At 39.2% G+C, this 22238-nt stretch overlaps 2 protein-coding genes across 2 annotated transcripts in view; both read right to left on the reverse strand.

The window, feature by feature from the left end:
* Positions 1-355: 355 nt before the first annotated feature.
* ccm2l (CCM2 like scaffold protein) lies at positions 356-11555 on the reverse strand. Its single transcript, XM_057363064.1, has 10 exons — positions 11088-11555; positions 8774-8938; positions 8592-8675; positions 6660-6843; positions 5678-6285; positions 4387-4516; positions 3615-3678; positions 3005-3155; positions 2685-2823; positions 356-801 (listed from the first exon to the last, which is right to left on the reverse strand). The coding sequence occupies exons 1-10, from the start codon at positions 11115-11117 to the stop codon at positions 536-538; spliced, it is 1821 nt and encodes a 606-aa protein (XP_057219047.1). The 5' UTR covers positions 11118-11555; the 3' UTR covers positions 356-535.
* A 7449-nt stretch (positions 11556-19004) lies between these two features.
* The window catches only part of xkr7b (XK, Kell blood group complex subunit-related family, member 7b), a 55528-nt gene continuing 52294 nt past the window's right edge, over positions 19005-22238 (reverse strand). The window contains exon 3 of the mRNA XM_057363065.1: positions 19005-20828. Within this exon, the coding sequence (XP_057219048.1) occupies positions 19852-20828 (977 nt within the window). The 3' untranslated portion in view covers positions 19005-19851. The remainder of the gene's footprint in view (positions 20829-22238) is intronic.

Consider the following 22238-nt stretch of genomic DNA (forward strand, 5'->3'; position numbering starts at 1 on the left):
TGTGGCAAGGTGCTTCTGGAAAGAATGCCATGACTGAGTTTTTCATGAGCTAGTCTCCCTGCAGACCGGAGCACAGTTCAGTACAGAGAAGATTACTGTGTACCGGGTGTGAAAAACCTTATTCCTTCTTTTATCACTGCCATCATCAAAACCCTCTTTTTTGCTTTTATGTCTTGGTGACCTTTTCTTCAAATATTACAAACTCTCTTTCTGGATCTCCCTCACTGTGATGGTGCTCTGAATTCATTCACGAGAAACATGAAACGACCAACCCTGCATGCAAATGATATTCAGATACAGATGCAAACTGGATGCAAAAATAATAAACAGCACCTCTGTGGTCAGGCAACGTGCATGCAGGTATAAATGTTTAACTTTTATAAAAAGACATAATAGAGATACAGTAGTATATTACACCAAAGTTAGAAGAACATTTGAGAGATAAAACCGGTTTTCAGATGTTCTCCAGTGCATCAGGTATACAGTAGTTTTACATTAAAACTATAAAAACAGGAGAGATCAATTTGGGGCTATTTCAAAGGTAATAGTCCTCTTCTTCTATGTCACCATTTCCTTCCTCGAAGCCCAAGGCCTCAATGTCGTGTGTGATGTCATCGATTCTGCGATTGAAGTCGTGAGACCAGCCATCATAGCCTCGGACCGCTGTGGCAGATGTGCTGCTCATGCTCCGCTTGATTCGCCCAAAACTATCCGTCAAGATCCCGCCCTCTCGGATCCCAATGTCCTCCAGGAAAGTCTCAAAGACTCCCACATCCTTATCGGGAATAAAGGGTCTCATGCCTGGTCACATGGGAGAGGAAATACGTGAGAAATGACCATAGCTCTGTGTTTTTTTTTATAGACTACACACAATTGTTGGGTTGGAATACTCAGACCTGGTAAAAGTTAAATGATATACATGTACATTTGTTAAATAAATTAATAAAATATTATTGAAACAAAAATATTTAAAGTGATAGTTCACCCAAAAATGAAAATTCTGACAATTCTGACTTTCTTTCTTCCGCAGAACACAAAAGAAGACTTTTGAAAAATGTTGTTAACTGGACTCCATTCACTTGCATTTGTTTTTGTGTCCATTCAATAGAAGTGAATGGGGTCCAGTTCAACATATCTTCTTTTGTGTTCTGCGGAAGAAAGAAAGTCATGGAGGGTTGAAATGACAAGAGGGTGAGTAAATGATGACAGGATTTTCATTTTTGGGTGAACTATCAGTTTAATACTAAATAATTAAAAATGTACCACAAAAACGTTCTTTTAGTGCCTTTATCTAAACAAATACAGATGCAAACAAACAAAAATCTCTCTTTTACTATTTATTTGCCTTCCAAGCTGTTTATAAGATCTCTAAGACAGATAAGCACAGTACTTCCACTCAAACAGCTTTTTCCCGTGAGAATGTGGCAGCGTGCGAGCGTTCGTGATGAAGTGGCCTTATTCAGCACCGCAACTCTGCTCTAAAAACGGACACTAACAATACTGAATGCCTATTGATTTACCCAACACAGACAGTCTCACATTGTATGTAAGTATCGAGCTGACTCAGCCTTTTGCTGGCGTGTGAGGTCAGATGAGTGTACAGGCAGCAGAGGTATAAAGTAGCTTTGTGAGAGCGTTATGTAATTGTGTCTCAGTTGCATACAATCGCTCTGTGTAACCTGTGTTGCTCTACGTCTGGCCAGCTCACTTCAGAAGCCCATTCACAAAACGTATATTTAATAAATGGTGACAAACCACCTCTGCGATTATTTGTTATTTATAACATTTAATGCATAAATTAAATGTTTATGTGTGTTTGTCTTTTTATGTGTGTCTTCTAAATGTGTGTTTGTGACAGCTGTAATAATGTCGATTCACAGTACGTAGTTATTTATAATCCTGTTCGTAGAGTTATTTATAGTCTAGGATCATGTTTCTTTTCCTACACGGACTGGTGTTAGTAGCGGGATTTGTAATTCTGTCATGCTGTGAATGTGTGATGTTGCTAAAACGACTTTTATGACCAGGTGCTCATGAATATTCATTAAGCTGCATGTTACACCAATACCCGTCTAATGAGCTAATAAATGATAGACACTTAATACACAAACTCTGATCGCAATGACATATCTGATCATTCATGACTTTTAATCGTTCGGTGAAAGTTTAGTAGAAAGGAATTTACTGACCACAGAACAAAATAACCCAATGGTACAGTTATGCCCGAAGAGGGTCAAAACAGGCACACAATTTGCTTAGGGATACTCCACCAAGAAATTAAAATTCTGTCATCATGAATTACTCAAATAAATTTCTTTGATCTGTCGAAAACAAATAAATATGTTAGCAACTGACATTTCTTGGCCATCATTGACTACCATAGTAGGAAAAATGAAAATGGTAGTCAAATGTGCCCTATAACTGTTTGCTTTCCTGAATTCTTCAAAACATCTAATTTTGTGTTCAACAGAACAAAAATAAAAATTATACAATTTTATTTCTACTATGGTAGTCAATGATGTCCCAGAAATGTCAGTTGCTAACATTTTTCCAAATATCTTTCTTTGTGTTCATGAGTACAAAGAAATGTATATAGGTTTGGAACAACTAAATGGTACATTTTTGGGTGGAGTATACCTTTAAGAAAGGAAACGAGAGATGTCTGTTGTGCTTTGCGTTCTCACCGAGCAGTAGAAACTTGCGTGAGTCTCCATAGAGCTCCAGCAGGTCAGTGCAGAACTGCTCTATGGAAGCGCCCAGTCTGTATTCTCTCAGGAACAGAGCAAACTGCTGAATCTCCTGAGGCGTCAGCTTACTCCTCAACTGACCAACAACAACACAGCAGATAAAAACTACAGAATTTTAACAGATTTATTTTATACCAGGATTGGAAATGGGGGGGTTGGGGTGGAACGTGGCGTTGTGTTTCATAAGAAAGTGGTATAAGTTTGTAATGACATGAGGATGATTAAATGACACAATTACATTTTAAAAGTAATCTTACTATGATCATGTATTCCTGCAGGCTGGCATTAGACGGCTCCGAGTCGCTGTGTGTGGAGGCCAGGCTTCGATGAGAGTCATGACAGGAGAGGGATGAGTTCTCACTGTAGTTCTCACTGTAATACGCCTCAAATGCCTCCTGAGAATCATCACTTGAAGATAATATGACATTCATTATGACACTTTAGGAATTTGTGGCGCAGATATTACTGACAACAGCTGAAAATGCGACAGACCAGATTTAAAGAGATAGTTCACAAAATGATTCACCCTCATGTCATTTTAAACCTGTATGACTTTATTTTTTATGCAGAACACAAAAGAAAATATTTTGAAGAACGTTGGAAACCAAAAAACATTGACCCCATTGACTTCTATTGTATTGACACAAAATCACAGAGACATTTCTCAATATATATATCTCAATATATATTTTTTTGTGTTCCACAGAATAAAGAATCATATACAGGTTTTTAAACGACATGAGGGTGAATTGATGACGTAAATTTTATTTGTGGGTGAACTAGCGCTTTAAGAAATCAACAGTCATTCAGAAACACAGATTTCATGCATCAGTGATTTTCAGAATGCACAAACAGAGACATACTCACTATGAACTACAGCAGCTGAAGTCTGTGTCATAGCCATATGTCATATCAGTGAGACAGCTGTCACCTTGGACAAGCATTGATGGCAAAAGAGAGAGACATGTCATACATGTATATTTGAAGAGTTTATTTCCAAAATGAGATCACTTAAAAAATGTATTGTGCATTCCAATTAATATTAATCAAACTGCAGTTGGGTTGTTTCAGTTAAGTAATAATACCTCAAAAAAATTAACACAATAAAACACAATAAGAACATGATAACAAAATAAAAAACATGATTTTTGAAAACATTTAAAAACAGATTTATCTCATTTTGGAAACAAACTCTTCATTTGTGCTTTCAGGCAAAAGAAAACTGTACTGTAAAACATATCTTGGTGAGCTTAGTATTACATTGATAAAATCAGTGTATAGAAGGCACTTCTTTTAGACAAAGTTTCTATTTGTGTCACTTCAAGCATAGTCAAAATACAATCGATGAACACTACATTGAATCAATGATTTAAAGTAGTTTTGTCCTCTCTTATAAAAGCTAATAAATCTATTTATTTTTACCTCACAACTACGCATATTTAGGCTACTGTTGGGTTCACTTTTTTCCTTCAGCATTATTTGTTCTCTGTGGTTCATGATTCAGAACAGACCTGCAACCTATTTTGGGGTAGTGACCCACCATGTGTAAACCAAAGAATTGATGTTTTTAATGGCCATCCAACTCTGTAGGTTGATCACTTCTAATTGGCTTCTAAATGTCAATGGTGACGTCACTCACTCCGTTGCAGCCAATAGCGGTCAGGCATGGTGTAATGGTATCCCGCCCTGTCGACGCACTCGATGGTCTGATGTCCATAGATGATCTGAAACATTTGACAAATGAGGGCGCAGTATTCCTCTGCAGCGTCCTGTAGGAGTGTGTTTAAAAAAAAAAGCAAATTAGTATACAACATACATTCACCTTTCTGCTTTTCTTTCTCTTACACACACATTTCACATCCACAAAAGCAACCAGACTGTAATGTGTGTCAACACAATCCCTTCCATATTATGGCCTGCAGGCAGACATACACACGTGTGCAGCGATCACTGACACAGCATGCTGTTATATAAGCCAGGATATTACATCACAGGGGAGTCTGCTCCGAGCGCTGTCACAACTGACACATCTCATCTCATCAGTGTGGTCACCGCAGGGGGTGGAGCTACAGCTCACCGTGAGGCATTTTTATCTGTGACTATGACGCTCTCTGACCAAACTGGAATCTCCACAGCCTGATTCCTTCACACAGCCCAGCCTAATGTTCCTTAAGTTATACAATAGTGACTATATATGACTCTCCAAATGGCACAATTAGAAAATTCAACTCAAACTGCTAATGAAAATATTTGTCTATACAACCAACCAACATTAATGCTTTTTTACCCATGTCTCTACTAGTCACATCAATGAATAATAATGACAAATCATTCCATCAATTCACTCTTTCATCCATCCATCCATCCATCCATCCCTCAATTCATTCACTCACTCACTCTTTCATCCATATATCCATTCATCCCTTAATTCATTCACTCACTCTTTCATCCATATATCCATCCATCCATCCCTTAATGCATTCACTCATTGTTTCATCCATCCATCCATCCATCTACGCCTATATATCTATTTTGTCATTCACTCATTTCCATCCATCCATCCATCTGTCCATCCCTCTACTCACTCTTTCATCCACATACTTTAATGGCCTAGTAGCGCATCCATCCATCCATCCATCCACCCACCAATATATCACATAATTCAGTCTTTCATCAGTCCATATATCCTTCCATCAATTCGTTAATTCACTCTTTCATCCATCCATCCTTCCCTCAATTCCTTTACTCATTCTTTCATTCATATATCCATCCATCCCTCAATTCATTCACTTATTCATTCACCCATATATCAATTCACTTCACTACTGTCTACTTCTATCCATCCATCCATGCACGCATTCATTCATTTATTCATTCACATTATTGGATTTAGGACACACCCATTCATTATTACTGTAAACCATTCTCACCCTGTTCTCCACAGCCAGTATAATCAGGTTGCAATAAGCATCTGGGCATGGCATGGGTTCTAATGGGTTATGGTTCCTCCTCTCCCAGCTCCCGTATGACCTCCCCCTCTCCCAGCTCCCTGTGCAAGCCTGCCTGCGTTCCCAGCTTCCGCCCGGTGTGTGTTTCCTCTCCCAGCTGCCACCCGGTTTAGCTCCGGGCCCATGCCTCTTCTCCCAGCTTCCTACTACAACCACTCCACCTCCACGCCGCTCCCAGCTTCCGCCTACAGGCCGCCTGTCCCAGCTCCCACTCATCGGCCGTTTCTCCCAGCTCCCTCCACAAGGCTTCCGGGTCTGCCTGCGCTCCCAGCTCCCGCTCACACGTTTCCTCTCCAGGCTGCCACTGTCCCCACTGCTTCCTCCAGTTCCACCTCCTCCTCCCACACTGCCCTGTTTGGGCTCATGGCGAGAGGATAGCTTCCAGTCCACACCACAGATGGTGTGCCGGCGCTCCATAGTGCCTCCTGCAGGTCTGGGATCAGTATTGCTTATGGTTTGTCTGCGGCTCTCAAGACCGGTAGGTCTATTTTCTAGGCTGTCACCTGCTAGCACAGTGTCCACATTAAGACCTGAGAAGAGAAACATCTAAATCAAAACTACACACACATTGTATTTGGTATGACCTAAATGCTGAATTTAACACGAACTAACAATGAACAATACGTTTACATCATTTATAAATCTTAGTTCATGTTCATTTCAGTATTTACTAATACATTTTTAAAATCAAACGTTGTGTCTGTTCAAATTAGTTAATGCGCCATGAACTAACATGAACAATTGTATTGACATTAACTAACATTAACAATTATTAATACATGCTGGAAAACTACATTACTCATGTAGTTCATGTTGGTTAATGCATTTACTAATGTTAACAACAAAAACAACCTTATTGTAAAGTATCATCAATAAAAGAGCATTTTGATTCTGGTTTACAGACCAGTTTTGAGCACGACGAGGTGCAGTGCATCGTCCCGCAGGTAAGAGGCAGCAGCGATCTCATGTGTGGGGATTCTCAGCAGCAGTTTTTCATTGTCCCTCCAGGTGAGCAGCAGGCAGCGGGCAGACAGACTGAGAATGCAGTCCTGCTCTACACTGGTCTTCATAGGCAAAACTCTCAGCTTCTACAGAAATAATGAAATCAAATAAAACAAAATAAAAACATAAAAAAAATTCTAAATCAAGTGAAAATTACAACAACACATATGCTTTAAAAAATATTTGAATTTTTCAAGAACAAAATTATTGCACACTGTAAAAACAATAACGGAAAATGGTAGTGGTATTTTCAGCAGAAAAACACTGCCTGTGGATCACTTGGGGTGGTTTACGAATGAAAGTGCCCTACTCCCTCGGCAGAGCTCTTGAAGTAAGGTCTTTGGGGCATTACTCTATCGTGTGCGTTTGGAACTCCCTTGGCGAAGGGACTGATCAAATGTTACCATGATGACAAAGCAACGCAAATCCTGTTGCAAATACACATTGTCAAATATTGTCTAATTGCTTTCTTTTGCTCTGCTTGGTGTTTAAAAAAGTTAATATATAAATAAACAAATTCGCTGCTATTTAATTAAACATACTGTCCTACAAACAAAACGAGCTTACTCTTCAATCATATTTTCATTTCACTAATTAAAAGTAAAGACAAATTGAATTAGTCTGTTTACATTTGTATGTAAAGTCTAAATCCCTGAACATATTTGCTTTAAAATCCATCACAAGAACTTGTAACGCAAGATCACATAATCAAAAACGGAAATCACTTCCTTGAAATGACCAATACCTCATTACCAGTGCCCTTTACTAACAGACTTATGAAGGGATTGAGGTGTTTACTTTTGTTTGGAATGCCTCTACAAATAGCGCCCCTACCCAAAATGCACTTTTTGTAATTCCCTTTTGGTTTATTAAAGGGGTCATATGGCGGAAGTATGTGTTTTTCTGTGTTTTTGGTGTGTTATAAGTTGCCCGTGCATGTATTAGACACGTAAAATTGCACAAATGAAAGTGTGGGAACAAAAGATGCATTCTATGTAAAAGCTAATGCTCAACCAGACTTGCCTGAAACGCCTTGTGTAACCACACCTCGGTGAATCTACGTAACTTCGTAACATGATTTGACTAAGACCGCCCAAATCTACACGTAGTTAAGGTGGGCGTAATTGTAAATTTCATTGTATCGTCTGTCAGTACAATTGCTTTGGAACCTGATGTTCCTAATATGGTAAGAGGCTTTACATTTCCGTGAAATGCTTGCAGTATTCGACCAATCACTACGCACTGGTGAACTGGCCAATCATAGCACACCTCGCTTTTCAGAGCGATGAGCTTTGTAAAATATCAGCGCGTTTCAGAGAGGCGGGGCAAAGAGTAGATACAAACATGCACGGTATGTGGAAAATACAGCGTTTTTTAACTTTAAATTTTGTATACACATTGCTTTACATCTAAAACAAACAATAATATTCGTTTTAGCCGTGTCATATTACCCCTTTAAAGCTGCCATCTGTAAACTTTAAATAAATATAACTGAGCAAGAAAAAACAGTCTCCTTTACCCGACTGACAACAGTAAGCTTAAGAAGTTGATCTGTATGTACTATTTTGGGGTAAATGTCAGTTTTGAGTCGTTTGACATCAACCCACATGAAGGTAAAGTAACATGCAATTTTAAGTTTCAAGTGGTGATGTGACAGACAGTCAAAAGTTATTGATAGTTATTGAAGTATATGTGTAAGTACTCAACTGCTGTATCACTAGACTAACAAGTGACCAAGGTTTGTCACTAGTCCGCCCTCAAAATATAAATATATACATTATGGCCTTGACAAATCAGAGTAATGGGCTGATAGTGTTGTGTAAGCTGCTCTCACCCTGGCTGTGTCCAGAAGCTGCAGCAGCTCATCTCTGCTAGATGGGTTTAAAGAACATGACACCCATGTCAGGTGTCCCAGGAACTGTTGGTGACATTCACAAAAGTCAAACTTGCTAAAATACATAGCCTAGACTCTGTCAATCTTGAATCACATTTTTTGAAAATATACATTTGAGTAACCTTGACTTCCTTCTCCACATAGTCGTAGATGAGTCTCTCTGGATGGATGAGGTAGTCAGGTGGGTAGAGAGGGACAGTGTGCAGAGGTCTACGATACAAACTGATTTTGTCTGTCTGTCGCCGGCTGGATTTAGAGAACACGCGCTTTATTGGTGACACAAAGCCCTAATAGAAAAAAAGAGAGAAACATTAATAAATCTTTTAAATAAAGTTTTGTGACCAATGCCATTTTGGATATATTTGCAAAAAGTGATTTGAAAAAAAAAAATCTGATTACATTATATATAATATTTATTGGTTGCATTTTTATTGCGTGGTGCCTCGGAAATCTCTAATACATTCCCTGGCTTGATTTGTGAAAGCCTGTTTAAATCTACTGTTATGATGATGTAATTCAAATGCAGCCTGCAGCTCAAACTGTGACATCATCATCAGCGAGACAGCTGTTAGACGCAGAAGACAGATTAGAGACCAGATGCCTCCTGACAACCTTACATGTGTGTTCACGCATTAATTTACAATGTGGAGCTAAAGAGGGAACATGCAACCAGCGTGTAAATCTTTGTAATGCATATAAATCAATCACGTTTCAGACACATCAATGATGGAATGTGTGTACTCATATCAGATGTGAACTATAATGGCGCTTATCGATCATCCTGACAGCTTTCAGGGTGTCTGTCCAAATGCATTAAATTCACAAGGCAAATCCAGACTAATGAATCAACCCTGTCGCATAATTCCATCATTAAACCCAAACAATAACTCCATTACCACGTCCAGTTTCAGTCCTTTAACCTCATCAGTAATACATAATATGATAATATTTGAAAATAATATGATGCTAAAATTAGCCTCTCATGATGGTATTTCCCATAGCCCTGTTGGATATAGTTTTAATATATTGTCCTCAATAAAATGCATCAGCGTATATTTTCCTACAAAATTGTCTTTTCCCAATTACAGACAAAAAAAGTCATATATTTTGTTAAAAAAAGGTTTATATCACACAAAACTTGGTTATTCAGCTATGTGATTTTGTAAAGTTGCTCATTCTACTCTGCATTTAAACTTTTAATCTCAAATATAAATGAACTTCATAGTTTTGCCGTCAATTACTTAAAATAATCAAGACGTGTTCTCCAAAAATAATAAGTGTTTGTTGTCATATATCATACTTTGTGTGTCTAGACATGTGTGTCTGAAAAAGAAATGTCAATGAAGTTACCCACTAAGAAAACCCTTCTCAAAAAGGAGTGGTTTGTCCCAGTCTCATATAAATGGCATATTATAATGTCATTTCCTTTAAAAACGCATGGATAGAAGGTACGTCCGCTCTCTTTTCCTGAAGATTGGTCTAAATAACAAAACTGTGTTAACAGTGTTACAGAAATATTATGGCAGCGAACGAACAAGAATTTTTGACTAAAACTTATTAGGGCATTATGGTCAATATTCAAGGACATTATGGTCATGCTTCTGTTTTGGTAAAAAGAAAACTTTACACATCTTTACATTGCTTGATGTTTTCAAATGACAGGTGTACCCAAACATTATACATTTGGCATGAGACATTCAGGGGCCAATGTGTAATAAGCTATAAGCACACAGGCATATTTTTGCTTCTTATATGATCAGTTCTGCAAGGCCCTGATACCGTATAGCTGCATAAGAACCCAGTAGCATACAGATATCATATCTCTTGAGTGTAAGCTTGTGTTTGTCCTGCCACCAGAAAGCTTCTGTCCCCTGAGATGATCTACCAGTCTTTGAAACCGTAGTGTGGCTAAGCATGGAAATCTTTGAAAATACAGTCTCAAAAGATTTGTACCCTACTGGGTGGTACTACAAACATTAGGAAATCTTCCATCAAAATAACAAACACCACACCAATGAATCAGACCAAGATCAATTTAAAACACATGAATTTTAAAACATAGTCAACGTCTAATTACATAGGGCTATGTCATTCAAATTAAATTTACTAGAAGATCATACATCAACAAACGGTAGGCCTGTTTTAATAGATGTATAAAAATACCTTCCCTGTAAGTGTTGTTACATTTAGCAAATAACACATGTGTCAACAAACAGATCTGATTGACACACAAAGTTAGCACTTGGGCAGTGATTTTGGCAGTTCTGTCGTAATGTACATTCACAAACATAACAGTATATGAATGTAAACAGAAGAAGTCACATGATCAGGTTCATAGAAAATGTGCTGCATACTGTATAACAAACAAACGACGCAGCCAAAATACTTCCTTGTGCTCAGATATTCTTACAAAAAATGTGACCGATATGAACTTACCTTCTTGACTCGCTTGGGCTCATAGTCCATATTGAGCAGCCTGATGCTAGCTTGTGTGTCTCTCTGTAGGACAGGCCCAATCTCTTCTCATCCCCCTGGAGCCAGCAGGACTACTCAGGAAACACACTTCCTGCTGGACAGGAAACTCCACCAGAGAGTCTAAAATCCCCAGCACCTTCAATCTCAAAGTACTGATAATATACACACAGCCACAATACTCACACAGTTATAAAGTGAACATACACACACACACACACACGCACGGCTTTGGTTGACTATCCCCCTGGGGACAGTCCATAGGCGTAATGTTTTTTATACTGTACAAACTGTATATTCTATCCCCTATCCCTAACCCTATCCCTAAACCTAAAGATCATAGAACACTTTTTGCATTTTTAGATTTGTAAAAAATATTGTTCTGTACAATTTATAAGCTTGTTTGCCCCTGAGGACCTCAATTTTGGTCCCCACGGTGACACGAGTCCCCATGTGTTGGTGTGTATTCATGTTTAGGTCCCCACCGGGATATACAAACATGAACGCACACACGCACACACGCGCACACGCGCACACGCACGCACGCACGCACGCACGCACGCACACACACACACACACACACACTTCCCTGTTGATTAGAGGAACTAATGGCACTCGTTGACACAGAAGCCTAAAACACAGGTAGGCTACTTAAACCACACCTGCATGGCTGATAAAACAAACACAACAGTTCTTGAAAAAAATCAAGAAAACTCCGCCTACTCGTGGTGAGTTGTGGGTAATATCAGCCGTCAAGAGTTTTTATTTATTTATTTATTTTTATTATTAACTGAACATTCGAAATAAAATGGCCTGGCACAAAAGAGTAAATGTCGAAATAGACATCAGACAAGCATCATTCTGCACTTCGAATTTCTACCGGAAGTAGTAGACCATCCGGGAATCTTTGGAACACTATTTTCAACATACTACTAATAGACCGTTTTCACAATGACGTCAGTTAACTTCCGCGTTTCGCAAAGCAGTGTATTCCAAGTTCCGGTTCGCTATCATACCGGAGATTTCTCAGTAAAATGCAGGTATGTTTAACAAAAACAACCCGGAATCTAGCTACCAGGACTTATAGCAAGAATATGACTTGACTAAACAGAGAAGTTGAGGATCACCAGCAGATGGCAGTAGTGCAACACAATGGCTGCAAGATGCCGGTAAAAACCAAGAAGAAGAAGTTTTGATCGGGTCGTGAGGAAAAAATAACTGCTGAACCTTCACTAATTAACAAGTAAAAGAGATAACATTACATCTCCCGCAGAGAAGTAGTGCTGGTGGAAGTAAGCAAACACTGTTTCAGAAGATGCGTGACGTCATGTGAAAAGGGCCTATTGGGACATTCTAAATCTACTTTCGAATACTATTAGGACGGATAGTATGCGGATTGGAACGCAGGGAATGTTCTGAATTCAGTGGGGCGTGTACGAATCAATTTATTTGACAATGGCTGAATCCGAAATGGCATACTCAATGAGTAGGTACTCAATTTCAGTAAGTACCTACTTAACGGGGGATAAATGGGTACGTACTGTTTTGCCTGAATGGCTGTAGTATGAATGCGATCGGCCATCGTACGCCATATACAGTCGTGGCCAAAAGTTTTGAGAATGACACAAAATATTAATTTTCACTAAGTCTACTGCTTCAGTGATTTTTATATGTTTTTGTCAGATGTTACTATGGTATACTGAAGTATAATTACAAGCATTTCATAAGTGTCAGAGGATTTTATTGACAATTACATTAAGTTTACGCAAAGACTCAATATTTGCAGTGTTGACTCCTTCTTTTTCAAGACCTCTGCAATTCGCCCGGGCATGCTGTCAATCAACTTCTGGGCCACATCCTCACTGATGGCAGCCCATTCTTGCATAATCAATGCTTGGAGTTTGCCAGAATTTGTAGGTTTTTGTTTTGCTTGAGGATTGACCACAAGTTCTCAATGGGATTAAGGTCTGGGGAGTTTCCTAACCATGGACCCAAAATGTTGATGTTTTGGTCCCCGAGCCACTTAGTAATTACTTTTGCCTTATGGCAAGGTGCTCCATCATGCTGGACAAGGCATTGTTCATCACCAAACTGTTCTTGGATGGTTGGGAGAAGTTGCTCTCTGAGGATGTTTTTGTGCCATTCTTTGTTCATGGCTGTGTTCTTAGGCAAAATTGTGAGTAAACCCACTCCCTTGGCTGAGAAGCAACCCCACACATGAATGGTCTCAGGATGCTTTACTGTTGGCATGACACAGGACTGATTGTAGTGCTCACCTTTTCTTCTCTGGACAATCTTTTTTCCGGATGCCCCAAACAACCGGAAAGGGGATTCATCAGAGAAAATGACTTTACCCCAGTCCAATCCCTGTACCTTTTGCAGAATATCAGTCTGTCCCTGATGTTTTTCCTAGAGAGAAGTGGCTTCTTTGCTGCCCTTCTTGACACCAGGCCATCCTCAAGAAGTCTTCGCCTCACTGTGCGTGCAGATGCACTCACACCTGCCTGCTGCCATTCCTGAGCAAGCTCTGCACTGGTGGTTCCCCGATCTCGCAGCTGAATCAACTGTAGAAGACGATCCTGGCGCTTGCTGGACTTTCTTGGGCGCCCTGAAGCTTTCTGCACAACAATTGAACCTCTCTCCTTGAAGTTTCTGATGATCCAATAAATGGTTGATGTAGGTGCAATCTTACTAGCAGCAAAAACCTTGCCTGTGAATCCCTTTTTGTGCAAAGCAATGATGACTGCACGTGTTTCCTTGCAGGTAACCATGGTTAACAGAGGAAGAACAATGATTTCCAGTAGGGATGGGCATTTTTGATCATATTTCATTTCGAGTACTGGACAGGTTTGAAAAACGAGTACTCGATTAATTGGGGGCGGGGCATTAGAGGGGGCGGGGCGTGTCCCCCGTACCATGGTGACAATGAAAAGATTTTAATTACAACACTGATACGAAAATTTATGTTAATAAAACTATAAGATTGAGTAAATAATTAAATCGACACTGTTAGATTATTAAAAATTCACTATCAATGTTTTTGAAAATAAAGTAAACATTTAAAAGAAATATCAGCATGAGATGAAACATCATCTCTGCCCTGTCACATTTCTGTCTGTCAGTGTCTGACGATAAAGTCTCTCTTCTAAAAGAGCCAGAAGTCTTACAAATGTCTCCAAATAGTTTCAGAAGCGATCGCAGCAATTTCACAAACTGTGCTTAGATTTGCCAGGTCTCAAACCAAAAGTGAATATTACTGACGATTTCAGTAGGCTATATAAAAACTCAAACATTTCACATCGAATTTACCCAAATGCAAATTATTTTGCCTATACAACCGGCATTCATTCAGCTGCTCTAATTCTGTTTCAACAATTGTCTCATTTTTTTCATATAAGCAATTTTAGGGAAAACATCTGGGACCAAGTTAGTACCTACGCTACATGAAACAACTGTAAACACCATCAAATCTCAAGTCTGCGCGGCTTTGTTGACAGCATTAGTTCATGAAAAACGGCAAATGCTCTGTTTTGTGAGTTGCTTTGGATAAAGCGTGTAATAAATAAATGTACATGTAAAATATTATAGAAACAAGTAAATAATCATGCTTACATTAATGCGCTAGCCACAAAAGTGAATGGGTGAAGAGTTTGGTCCATTTCACTTCGAAGTGACATAACAGCCCCTTTATACCCTTGTACATATTCAAGTTACTTGGTTTAGCGGATTCACATAGTCAAAGTCCAGTGTTGGGTGTAACTAGTTACTAAGTAATTAGTTACTGTAATTTAATAACTTTTCCCTTGAAAAAGTAAAGTAAGGGATTACTCTTAATTTTCTGTAATTTAATTACAGTTACTTCTAAAGTAATTAAACTAAATACTTTGTGTAATATGTGTGTGCAATAGTGGAATTGACATCAAAATTCAAAGTCTAACTTTAAAATGAATGCTTTAATGTATAATTCTCACATTTGTAATACTTTGGTCAGTAAATAAGAGTACTTTATGTAGTTTAATATTATTTATTTGAATGAATTAAATAAGCAGTTTCATGTCTATCCTTCAATCACTTAACTAATCAAGGTTGATGTAGGATATAGAAAGTAATTAGTAATTAGTAATAAGTAATTAAATACCTTTTGGAGAAAGTCATTTGTACAGTAATCTAATTACACTATTGAATATGTAATTAGTAACTAGTAATTAATTACTTTTTCAAAGTAACTTACCCAACACTGTCAAAGTCAAAGTTGATATGACATAAAAGTCAAAGTCGATATGACATAACATGCAGACAAGTGATTTTTATTAAACTAATCTATTATTTCTGGGACTTTAGAAATCCTTAAACATTGTATGGCCATCCATCGCAATGCTTAGCGTGTTTGACCTCATTATAGAAGTGGTGTCAATCATGCTGCAGTTACTGGTTGCATCCACAGGGGGGCAGTGTGCACCAGGACTTGTCATATAATGGGGAGTGGCACTTCTGAGTGAGGTTTCACTGTAGGAGAATAGAAGAGAGCTAAACACCTGCAGAGAGACAGCATGCTCACTCACCACCAAAAAGCTGTTCAAAAACCCACAGTTATAACCTTTATATCCTCTGATAGTGTAAAGCAATGTTATAGCCTAGTTGGAACAGCTCTGACTTTTTAACATTTGTGCAGCGTAGAGGTGCCGGTTATCAGTAACTGCAGCATGATTGACACCACTTCTAATGTCAAACTCAAACCTGCTAAGCATTGAGATGGCGATTCAGTGGTATAAATTCAGTGTTGCACATCCAGAGGATGAGAGTTGCCCAATAAAGTGTGTCGGATACATTCACTATGTATGTTTAATTAAAAGTTATATTCTACACCCATGAGTACATCCCGTGACATGAACTTCTTTAAGTTATGCAGAAATGTAAAGTTTCTAGTGACACTGCAGTAGGATTGCTGAACATCCCAGGAAAACATGGTAGCTCAGTTTAAGGAGGAACAGATCACATGAACCCAATGCCATACTGGGGCAGTGGCCAAACAGACCCAGGAAATTTTAGGCAGATGATCTGTGCCGTAATGAAGCCTGAGACAGCAGTGAACTGTTTGAAGACAACATTAAAGCAACATTAAACCTAGTATTATATTAACACGCAGAGTTATTGCGCTTAAAGTGATAGTTCACCCAAAAATGAAAATTCTGTCATCATTTACTCACCCTCTTGTCGTTTCGAAGCTGTTTGACAAGTTGGTAGAAAGTTGGTAACCGAACAGCTCTGGCCCCCATTCACTTCAATATATGGACACAAAACCAATGCAAGTGAATGGGGTCCAGTTCACAACATTCTTCAACATATCTTCTTTTGGGTTCTGCAGAAGAAAAAAAGTCATACAGGTTTGAAATGACAAAAGGGTGAATAAATGATGACAGAATTTTTATTTTTGAATGAACTATCCCTGTAATTCATTTGTGCACATTATTGCAAAGAAAAGAAACTATCTTGTATCTTTCATCAAAATATAATCGAATATGACTTTCAGACTCATACAGTGTTAACTGAAAAAGCTATTTAGGAATGGTTTTAACTGAAGTAACTCATGCAGCCTTTTCTATTATTTTCCCCAGTAGAACATCCAAATATTTTTTTTATTTCATTTGTGTAACTACTGTCTGTATTAATATATGTTTACTGTAAAGCTGCATGGCAACAATGCATGTATTGCTGGATTGCATATAGTGTAAAAGTGAAGTTCTCTCTCGTAGAGTGTACTGTTGACCTGAAGAACCCCAGTGTGTCTCTGTGTTTTTGTTAGAGGTTGCTGTTGACCCTGTTAAGGGCATGAGCAGAAGAAGTGAGGAGAGGAAATAATGGTGGGTCGGCTTTCAGGACAGGGCCACATTCACAAACTCAGGCCAAACACACATCATATGTACATGCTTAATGATCCTGCAGCTGTCAATAGATTCATCTCAGTGTATGTTTCATTCTTCTTGTCACCATGTAACATACAGAAAGTAGATGATAGGTGGGCCTGTAAAATTGTGGGTGGGCCGGAATAATCCGCATCTCCCTTTCAACCGGAGTAATTTCCAATTTTTATAACCATCTCTTGTGAAAGTAAACTCGGTGTGTACCTCAGGAAAATGTCTGCATGCTTTACAAAATATGGCACCTTTTGTATTGCTATATTCAATCCATTTAAACTGTTCATCCCAATAAGAACTGAAGGAGCATGGCTTTCCATCAATTACGATATCAATTATTAAAATAATCCATCAATTATTTTCTGTTCTTTTATCGCGGACTAATCTGGAGGTGGACAAATTGGATTTACTAATTCGGAAGCCGGCTGAGTGAGAATATCAGTGAAGGCCGAAGCACAAATGCTGCCATTAGCACTCGACTCATTGGATGATGCTGTGTGTATTTCACCTTCATTTCCAGGTGCCTCAGTGTGTGTTTCTTCAGCTTCTTTATCTAGACGTGGCTTTTTGAAAAATTGCCACATGGATAGCTGTTTGTTTAGCCATGTTTACCTGATCATTGAAAGAGAATCTACAGACAGCGATATTGGCGCGCAGCGTAACTGCCGTAACGTAACTGACGTCACGTGAGCGCATTCTTAATAATATTTGGATATTATTATTAATAAACAAACAATTAAAATGTTTTCATTTAATTCATACAATTCAAATTTAGAATTAAGGTAAAAAAATAATATTTAATAATATTAAAAATAATTTTCTTGGCTCTGACTGGGTGGGCCACCTGTTGTAGTTCCGCCCCTGTGTAACATGTATTAACACTTTTGTATCAAGACTTTGATGAGCAGAGTTTTAAAGAGAGGATGAAAACAGTGTCAGTGAAGTTAACAAAATGGCCAAAATTTACAGCACATTTAATACAATTTATTTGATATTATTCTCCTACGTTTTTAATTTAGAGACACCGAATATGAAAATGAATGAATGAGTAAATGAGTGAATGACAGATCAGAGCTGAAATTTTAAGATGCAAGAAATTACTGTACTCACAGAACACGTTCTTGCACACTGTAAAATCCCATAAAAAAACTGGGCACCAGTAAAAAACGTAAAATAACCTTTTTCCACGTTTTCGTAAAAATTTGCAGTCATTTTCTGTCAAAATCTGTAAAAAAATCCAGTAAATTTCTGTAAAAGTTATGACAATAGGTGACCAAACGAAACCCAATGCAGGGTTCTCTGAATGGAGGTAAAAAAGCATAAAAAAGCCACACATGACCAAAGTCAAATGTAAAAATAGCGCAGACTGAAAGCGTGTGCATGTCCTGTGTGACCGTCCCCCTTATAGTGCAGCATAATTACAGCAAGCGTGCATCATTTGCTTCTCCATCAGAATCTTTACACTGGACAGCAGGATCCTGTCACTGACAATTACCCACAATGTCTCTGTGTATTCTTGCTTGGTTTTGAGACCAAAATCCCTCAGAGAGAGAGAGAGAGAGAGAGAGAGAGAGAGAGAGAGAGAGAGAGAGAGAGAGAGAGAGAGAGAGCTGATGCCTTGTGATAATTTTGTAATCGGAGGGAGGTATTTACAATCGTTGTAACTCAAAAGTGCTTCAAGAAGTCAAACTTCTCAAACCACAGCAATCGTCCCCTTCCAAATAACAAAATAATGAGTGAAATGAGCGCCTAAACATATAAAAGGGTTTTGCAGACTGCGCAAACCAAAACTTGCTCCTCTAGTTACTCACCACACGAGTAGAATTCACTTCGTCAATCATTTTGGGTTTTCATAGTGTCAAAAATACTCTGTTTCACTTTAAATGATCAGTCGCAGAGCGAAATGATCATACCCATCACCAAAAAGGATCTTGTTTTCATTAAAACATCCAAACACACACACACACACAATGTAGTTGTTTACTTTTTTCCGAGGCTGTCATATATTTTTTTACATTTTTTTTCCAACTACGATTCGATCACAGCTTTTTGTCTTATAATATTACTTTTTTCTTTTCATTTATCTCAAAACAATGCAGCATGACCCATAACCAGTCAGACATACAGACAACCCGAAAACATTCATACAGACACATCGGCACCATTCTATTATATACACATAACAAAAGATAATATCTATATATGAATATTCAATAAGAAGAATTATATCAAAGACATGGCCACAGAGTCATAAAAAATAAATCTAATAAGTAAATAAGTCAGTCGGTCAATAAATACAGAAGTACTCTTGAGGAAACGGATGATTGATTGAACTCGCTAACCTCACCATTCACAGAAGCAAATAATACACGATTTGTACTGTTTTCAGGTCACCGGAACATTAAACTTACGGACCAATACGGTAATCAGGCTGATCCTGAGCAATACTGATTGGTCAGTTCATCTATATTTTACATGTGTCCACTTTCTCTCCTCACCATTGTGGTGAGCATCCTACATTCAGTGCATATTAAGAAAGGCATGTCCCTCTCCAAGAGTCACTTTCTGTGCATCTCTGTTCATTTAAATGCTCCATTTCATTTACTTCTCTCTTGCATGAAGTGCCAGACCAGTCGGGAAACAGATGTACCCTTATGCCAAACATGTGGAGGGTCCCACTATGTAGCACCATGCCGACCGTCTGGGATCGGAACCTCACGGCACCATCTGTCTCGTGAGTCATCTGTCCCACCTCTGCATAGAGATGTCATGAGGAAGGTGGAGCCCCCTGGTGGTGGGAGTTTTGAACACCACTACACTGTAGTCTCATACTCAGTCACTTCTTTGGGGTTGCTGAAACTCTGGTACCGGATACGAGGCGTCACAGGAGACGTGTTCTCTAGCACCAGGATGGTCTTCCTTAGCCTACGGTCGATAAAGTGGGCGTCCCAGGCCGGGTACCTCTTTCTTGGCAGGTCGATGCGGATAACGGGACCCTCAGTTCCCGGGTGACGCGGGGAGGGGGCTGGGGGAACGACAGGAGGCCTCACCTGAAATACAGGTAGTGTACTGTCTCTGTCCCCTGCCCCTGTCTCCCGATCCCCACCGGTAGTCCTCTGGAGCGTTCTGGGTGGACTGGTAACAACGTCAGGTTGGGGCAAAGGTGTACCCAAATCCCCGATGCCACCCAGCCCGATTACCCCCATTCCCTCCTCCACGCAGCTCCACTGGGTGCCCAGGATGGGCCCGTCTGGATGGAGCAGGCAATAGTACACAAACATAAAGAAAGTTCCCAGGGCGTAGCTACACACCACCACGCACACGATAATCAGGGCGTAGAAGTCCGAGGTGTGTGGTCCCCTGTGGATGTACCAAGCAGCGGTTAGCGCGACGTTCTCGATCAAGGTCACGCAGTAATACACGCCCAATCGGAATCGGGCACGGCCTTCCTTCACGTTGAACCAGCAGAAGATGTAGATGATGCCCACAACCATGTTGTAGATGATCTCCTCCCACTTCGACATGCAGAAGTCGGTCTCGCCCTGGATGATCCAGAAGGTCATGGCGCACCAGTGGGCCACGATGAAGATCCCGAAGTAGAGCTGGAAGACTGAAGCAAAGAGGGCGAAGGCGATCGTCCGAGCACCAATAGTGAAGAGGTGCCAGAGCATCTGGACAATCACGGCCTTGTAGGACATGGGGAGCTTATCGTCGCGGGAGTCACGCAGAACCTTCTGGTATGAAGCGATCATCCAGGCAAGAGAAACCAGAGAGGCAGACGCAGAGAGTCCTACAAAAACAAAAGATAAAGAAAAGGAACGATAAAAGAGCTGAAGTAATGAAGCATTAGGTCGTATACAGCCAAAATTAAGAGATCATTTCAAAATTATTTTTTGTATTTTTGAATTGACTATTTATATATGTTTCTGTACACTACTAATAATATTTATCCCCCAAAAAAGATTTTTTTTGACGGAAAAGAAAACTGGAGAAACAGGTCAAAATAACGCTCAAGATGCTTTGTATTTCATCAGACCTCAAATACTGTAAAGAAAACAAGTTCATGCTTACTTTTACGCAATACAACAGTAATATTGTATTTAGAAAAAAGTTCAAAAGTAAGTTTTTCATGTGATAACATGGATTTTTATCACAGTTTTCATGTGTCTTGTCATGCTGTCAGTCTTTCACATTGCTGTTGGAAGACTTTGTCACAAATTCATATGAACTATTTACATTTTCCTATGAGATCAACATGTAAAATCATGAAATCCTGCATTTTAATGTTCTGAGTGAGAGACTGTCACGTATCTCAGTCTGTAGACCTTTAAATGTCCCGAATAGAGCAAATGCTAAATATATAACGTAAGGAAAGTCATTACCAACAACTACATTTCCACGTTCGCCGACTTCTGCCTTCAATATTTAATAAGATCTGATGTGATTCATTGCTAATTGGACATGCGACTGAATAATTAACTCTTAAAAACTGAATAATTCAGACCCTAATTGATGTCTCTTGCCTCTCATAACTCATAATATAGAAACGTGTGAACCTACCTCGCGTCACAGCGGACACGTTTCGAGAGAACAGATACTGACTGATTTAAAGATGCAAAGTGACTTTAATTCCAGACAGAGCGGCTTTTATAAAATTGGAAGTGACATGAGCTGGCAGATATGTGAGAGATGGTGTCACGAACGTTGAGTGCAAGGACAGAAGACCCAAGTGCAGACAGTGGGTAAGGGCAGGCCCGGATTAAGAATTCAGAGGCACCTGGGCACAAGTGTCTTATGGACCCCCCATTCACACACATGCACATAATAAAGTTTTAAATTCGCCTATAGGGTACTATGTGTATGAAACACCTCTATCCTATACAGGATTACATTGACAAGTTACAAACTATGATCACAACCTGAAGGACAAAATCAACACCTGTACACATCCTCAATCGTACAGGATTTACACCTCATGATTGCAACAATGCTTTCCTGGACCAGCAGCAACAATATCAAGACATTTCCCAGCATACTGTAACTCACTGGCATATGCAAGCAGCACACACTACCACACCTCTACCAATTCAGTTCTATCAGATTCTTCCATAATTCACACACAAACACGCCGGATTCACAAAACTGTTCTTAAAGTACGGGTAAAGAGAATTCTGAGAATTGTTTCTAAACACATTATAGA

The sequence above is a fragment of the Triplophysa rosa genome, linkage group LG21 (assembly GCF_024868665.1).
Source record: "Triplophysa rosa linkage group LG21, Trosa_1v2, whole genome shotgun sequence".
Taxonomy (NCBI): Eukaryota; Metazoa; Chordata; class Actinopteri; order Cypriniformes; family Nemacheilidae; genus Triplophysa; species Triplophysa rosa.